This window comes from Limulus polyphemus, unplaced genomic scaffold (assembly GCF_000517525.1).
Source record: "Limulus polyphemus unplaced genomic scaffold, Limulus_polyphemus-2.1.2 Scaffold6340, whole genome shotgun sequence".
Taxonomy (NCBI): Eukaryota; Metazoa; Arthropoda; class Merostomata; order Xiphosura; family Limulidae; genus Limulus; species Limulus polyphemus.
This window is the reverse complement of record NW_013671950.1, coordinates 20,999-26,516: the sequence shown is the minus strand read 5'-3', so window position 1 is coordinate 26,516 and position 5,518 is coordinate 20,999. Positions and strand designations below refer to the sequence as shown.

At 31.1% G+C, this 5,518-nt stretch overlaps 1 protein-coding gene across 1 annotated transcript in view; it reads left to right on the top strand.

Moving 5' to 3' along the window:
* LOC106473621 overlaps nucleotides 1–5,518 on the top strand; it is a 48,647-nt gene that overhangs the window by 30,056 nt on the left and 13,073 nt on the right. Inside the window, exon 3 of the mRNA XM_022402030.1 lies at nucleotides 2,953–3,000. Coding sequence (XP_022257738.1) covers nucleotides 2,953–3,000 — 48 coding nt within the window. The remainder of the gene's footprint in view (nucleotides 1–2,952; nucleotides 3,001–5,518) is intronic.

The window sequence follows — 5,518 nt, the reverse complement described above, 5'->3', positions numbered from 1 at the left end:
CAAACAAGATGACTGCATTAATTCTGAGCTGGTTACGAATAAATGGGGAGTTTAAAAAATGATAAGGCTCCTGGGCCAGACAATATTTCTCCAAGGGTTTTGAAGGAGGTTAAAGATTGGATATGTGAGCCACTTGCTACTATTTTTTGTCAGTGCTTGAATAGTGGGCAGGTACCACAGGATTGGAAGTTATCTAATGTAACTCCTCTTTTCAAGGGAGGTGATAAAAATTGTTCCAGTAATTATAGACCCATTAGTCTTACATCAGTTATGGGAAAGATTTTGGAAAGTTTGTTAAAAGATGCTTTGCAAAGTCATTTCACAAAGTTTAGAATTTTATTGGATAGTCAACATGGTTTCACTAAGGGAAAATCTTGCCTTACAAATCTTAACATTCTTTGAAAAGGTAACTGCTTATGCAGATGAGGATAAGGGTGTAGATTTGGTGTATCTAGATTTTCAGAAAGCATCTGACAAGGTGCCACATAAAAGGTTTGTAAAAAATTAGCTCTATAGGTGTGGAGGATAAGTTAGCAAATTGTATAGAAGAGTGGCTGGATGAAAGAAAGCAGAGGGTTGTTACAAATGGAGTTCAGTCAAACTGGATTAATGTCACAAGTGGGGTACCATCCGGGCTCAGTCTTATGACCTTTGCTCTTTTTGATTTACATCAATATCAAAGATAAAGGGATAGTCACTAAATTACTTACATTTGCAGATGATATTAAGGTCTTGGGTGTTGCTAGCTGTAAAGAGGATGCTGCTGATTTACAAAAGGATTGAGATCATTTAGTGAGATGGGCAAGTAAATGGCAGATGGGTTTTAATTATAATAAATGCAAGATAATGCATGTGGATTATCATAATTTGAATTATAAGTATAATTTGGATGGGAATAACCTTAATAGTGTTATGAAGGAAAGGGATCTTGTGTAATAGTCGATCAGTCTCTAAAGCCATCCAAGCAGTGTGCTGTTACTAGTGGTAGGGCAAATAGGATTTTTAGGTTGTATCTATAGAAATACTGAATACAAGTCTAAAGAGGTTATAATTTCATTGTACAGGTCACTGGTTAGGCCACATTTGGAATATTGTGTTCAGTCGTGGCTCCTTACCTTAGGAAAGACATTGAATTGTTGGAAAGGGTTCATAGAAGGGTTACTAGAATGGTGCCTGGGATGGAGAGGTTGTCATACGAGGAAAGGCTGAAATATCTCAAATTGTTTTCTCTTGAAAAAAGAGGAGTTAGTGGGGATCTGATTGAGATGCTTAAGACTGTAAAGGGAATTGATAATGTTGATGCATCATCTTTTTTCATATTTAACAATGAGAATAGTAGGACTAGGGGACACAAATATAAATTATGGCAGGTAGGAGTCATCTTCAACTAAGACAGTTTAATTTTCCCAACAGGATACTTGACCTTTGGAATGTGTTGCCTTCGGATGTTGTAGAGGCAGTAAATTTAAGTGAGTTTAAGAAAAAGCTTGATAAGTTATGAATGATAAGGACTGGCTTTAAGATTTTTTTATTTTTTTTATATATTTTAGTTTGGAGGATGGAACAGCTGAGATGGACCAATAGGTCCCATGTTTTCCCAAAACATTGTTATTTTAACAAGTGTAATGACATGTCATATGACCAATCCTTGTGAATATGCGTCTCCAAGACTAAAATAGTAGTTCAAACATTTCAAACTGGAATTATAGTTATTGACAATTATACATATTGTATGGTCTATCTACCATCTGTTCTCAGGACCAACAGTATACTTTAATCTGGGGAATACCTTGTACTAGTAATTAATATCAATAATGCAAGGTGTCCAAAAAATTTAAAAACACTTTTGAAAAATCATACTGGGAAGACTGTTTAACATAGAGATGGTTGGTTTGTTGCATATACAAGAATATTATTGAAAGTTTTCTACAGCAAATGGTCACTATAGTTCAGCATGGTCATCACAAAATGTGAAATATCTAGTATATATATAAATATACAACCTTCTGCTAATATTGGAGGAGTAACCTTTACGAAAGCTTCTAGAATACATTATCACAATCCATCCTTTCTTGTAACAGTGTGGGCAGGCACCATCTTGATGGAATAATATGTTGGTTTATAATTTTTCATTTGTGGCAAAACAGAATTCTGCAGTACGTCAAGGTATGGCTTAAAATATTAACAGCGAGGGTACCCAACTGTTGAAACATTACATTCTAATCATTATAAGTAGATACAGAAGTATATTTAATTAGCTATATCTATGGCTAGGATGATTTTTAGTTGAGCTCTAAGTATGTAGTTATTTATGTAGTAGTAATAATTTATTTTGATTTCTCATAATGGGCCAATGACAGTTTATGGGCGGCTGCTGCCAAGACATTCACTTTTAGACTGTCTATCACATGTGTATGTGCTGTAAATAAACTTTAACTGTTATTGTTGTATGTGCAACAAACTTTGTGTTTCTATGTTGAATGGTTTTCATGGTTTGAAAAGTATTGTACACCTTTATTATTATCAGTAATGTTTGAAATGGATAATTACAGATGAGCCACTGTTGTGTTTATATTGTATGGTTACAAGTGTATGTGTTAAGAGTATAAAAATATGTGGTTTTGTTGAACAAGAAAGACGGAGGGACATGCTTGATCTCTTGAGTGGTAGGGACACAGACATGATCTGCTTTGTCAGCCGAGAACAGTTTGAAACGTTTCAATTCACTCTGCTGTTAGGCTTTGGGTTACCTGAACATATTTAAATATAAATTTTTGCTAGCAATTTGAATCATTTTTATGTTAAGCTTTCATGGTGAGAAAATTTATTGTACACAAATGGTAACCTCAAGATTTGTATACTTTCATCATTGTTAAACCAGTAACTTATTTCTTGATTTATTTTGATATGATAAGTCTGTTTAGCTATAAAAACATCAGTATTTATATACAGCAGGTAACTAGGAGAGGAAGAGGTCGAGGAAGAGTAATGGCTGCGATGGTAAGTGTAGTCAAGCTGAGAATGTTACATCTCTATGTCATCCTGTTAGTGTATTCTGTTATCTCTTCTCTATGGTACTGTAGTATTTATCTAAACACTTTCAGATTCATTCTGTTTTTCCCAACTATGTTGAGATGTGATAAGTTCTTATTACCACATCTTAAAGCATTTTGTGGGTACCACATGCTTTTTAAATCTGTGGGGACTACAGTATAATTAATTTTTTATTTGATTTGAAGGTTTGAATCTTTAACTGCTCTATTAAATTTATTATTTTAATGGTAATAAATGTTTTAAATACGTAAAAGTTGGTTCACAGATTAGTTCATACAAAATGTTGGCTCTATTCATAATGGGCAGTTTTAGAAACTGTTGATCTTACTGAGAAGATTTACTGTTGCTGTTAAAGAATTACACTTTAGTAAATGAATGATAAGCATTGGAAACATTATTTTTGTTCCTGATTTGAGAAGATCTGGGTTGGAAGGACATTTCGATGGCCAAAAATCTATATGAAAAAATGTCCCTGGTGTCAAAAATGTGTGGCAATAATTATCATCGTTAATTTTAACAAAGTATGAAGTAAACTTGTGAGTGAAAAATGTGGACAGTTATTAAGAACTGATCAGAAGTAACTTGCCTAAGCCAGACCCAAATTTATTAAGAACTGATCAGCTATCTAAGACCCAGAAAAGTAATTGACTAGAAGCATTTACTGTTGTAAATAAATATACCAGAAAACTAAAACCTGTAAAGACTAGTATACATTACATTATCAGTTTAGTATCCTTATTTAAAATGATATTCTTGGCCATAATCCTAATATAGTATTTCACAGCTTGGGAGATTTACATTAGATGTAAATCCATACTTTAAGCTAATGATAATCTATTAATTCAAAAACCAATAAAAAATATATAAATATATATATATATGTTTAAAAAAATTAACATTTTAACCAATAATATGAGTTAAAAACTACCAAAAATGTAGTAGGCCATTACTTATAACATGCAAAAAATTGACTGATTATTAGACTCTTAGGATCTTCATAGCTTACCAAAAAACATTTTATCAATATACTTACAATACAGCTGTTTGTATATTTTCAGTAATGTGTAATTAATAACAAAAAAAAAAAAACAAGACTAAAATATAAAGAAAAGCACACAATTTACCTAATTGTACTTATCTATGTTTTACTGACTTCAGAGAAACATAGAAAAAAAAGCTACAATAGAGTTCTAAACAATGCTGAGCAACCAGTAAAAATAATGTCTTTAAAAATAAAATCAACTCAAAAACAATTTGTTATTACCATGATTGATAAAGCTGGTTGTCATTTTGGTTTTGTGTGTAAACAGTTATACACACAAATTTTATTTAATGAAATTAATACAAGTACTTTTACTAAAATACTTTAATAAAATATAATGTTATTATTAATTTAAAGAAGGCTATTAAAAATGGAATATCTATACATATTATTCTTGTATGAATTTATCATTTTTATATGCAATTCCAAAATTGCATAGAAATCCCGAGAAGTTCAGATTTATTACTTGTACCCTATACACTAAAATAGGTCTAAAAGATGTGATCAGGGTTTTCAATGATTTCTTGATAATTTTATAAATAATGAAAAGCTATATCCAGATTTAAATTTACTAGAATTCATCGTAAAAATATACTCCATTTCTGTATTTATAACAGTTACATTACTTTTAAGGAACAAGTATATAAGCAAATAGTGGGTATTCCAATGGGAACGAACTTCTCTTCAAATATGGCCAACCTATATCTGTTCTTTTAGTAAAACTCATTTGTGAAGCAGACTTTAAGTCCTAACTTATACATTTACACTTTCTGTTAGATAAATGATTTAATATCTATAAATAATATGAATTTTACACCAAACATAATATATCCAACTTACGATGGAGAGAAGTAATAATAGTAATGAGGTCCATGCTAATTATTTAGATTTGGACATTCCTTTATAAAAGGCACAATGTGCAGGGGACTATTTTTGATAAAAGAAGATAATTTTCCCATCCTTGGTCTACCCACACTTAACAGTGTTATTCCATGTATCATGCTAAAAGGCATTATTATATTTCAACTAAAAAGGTTTTTAATAGTCTGTAACAATTATTATTTTTTATGAATAATGTTCTGCCATTACAAAATAAACTGAAAGATAATGGCTATAAAAACAGGCAATTAAAGAAATACCTTTATATTTTATTAAATACAAAAATATTTTAGAAACTAAATTATCGATTGAGTAAAATACCTTATAAAAATAAAGAGGGCATTAGTTACTTTGACTTATAAGTAGCCAATAGCAATTTTTTAAAATAATTTTATTCAGTATACCGTGACAGAATGACTTACTTCAAGTAGCTGGGCTTGTCTCGGCATTCCCATGTTATACTTGAATAAATCTTCAAGAAAAATGGAGGAGGTTGGGAGTAAGAACTTTTAAGGTAGGGTGTGTAGTTCTATTCAATATCTT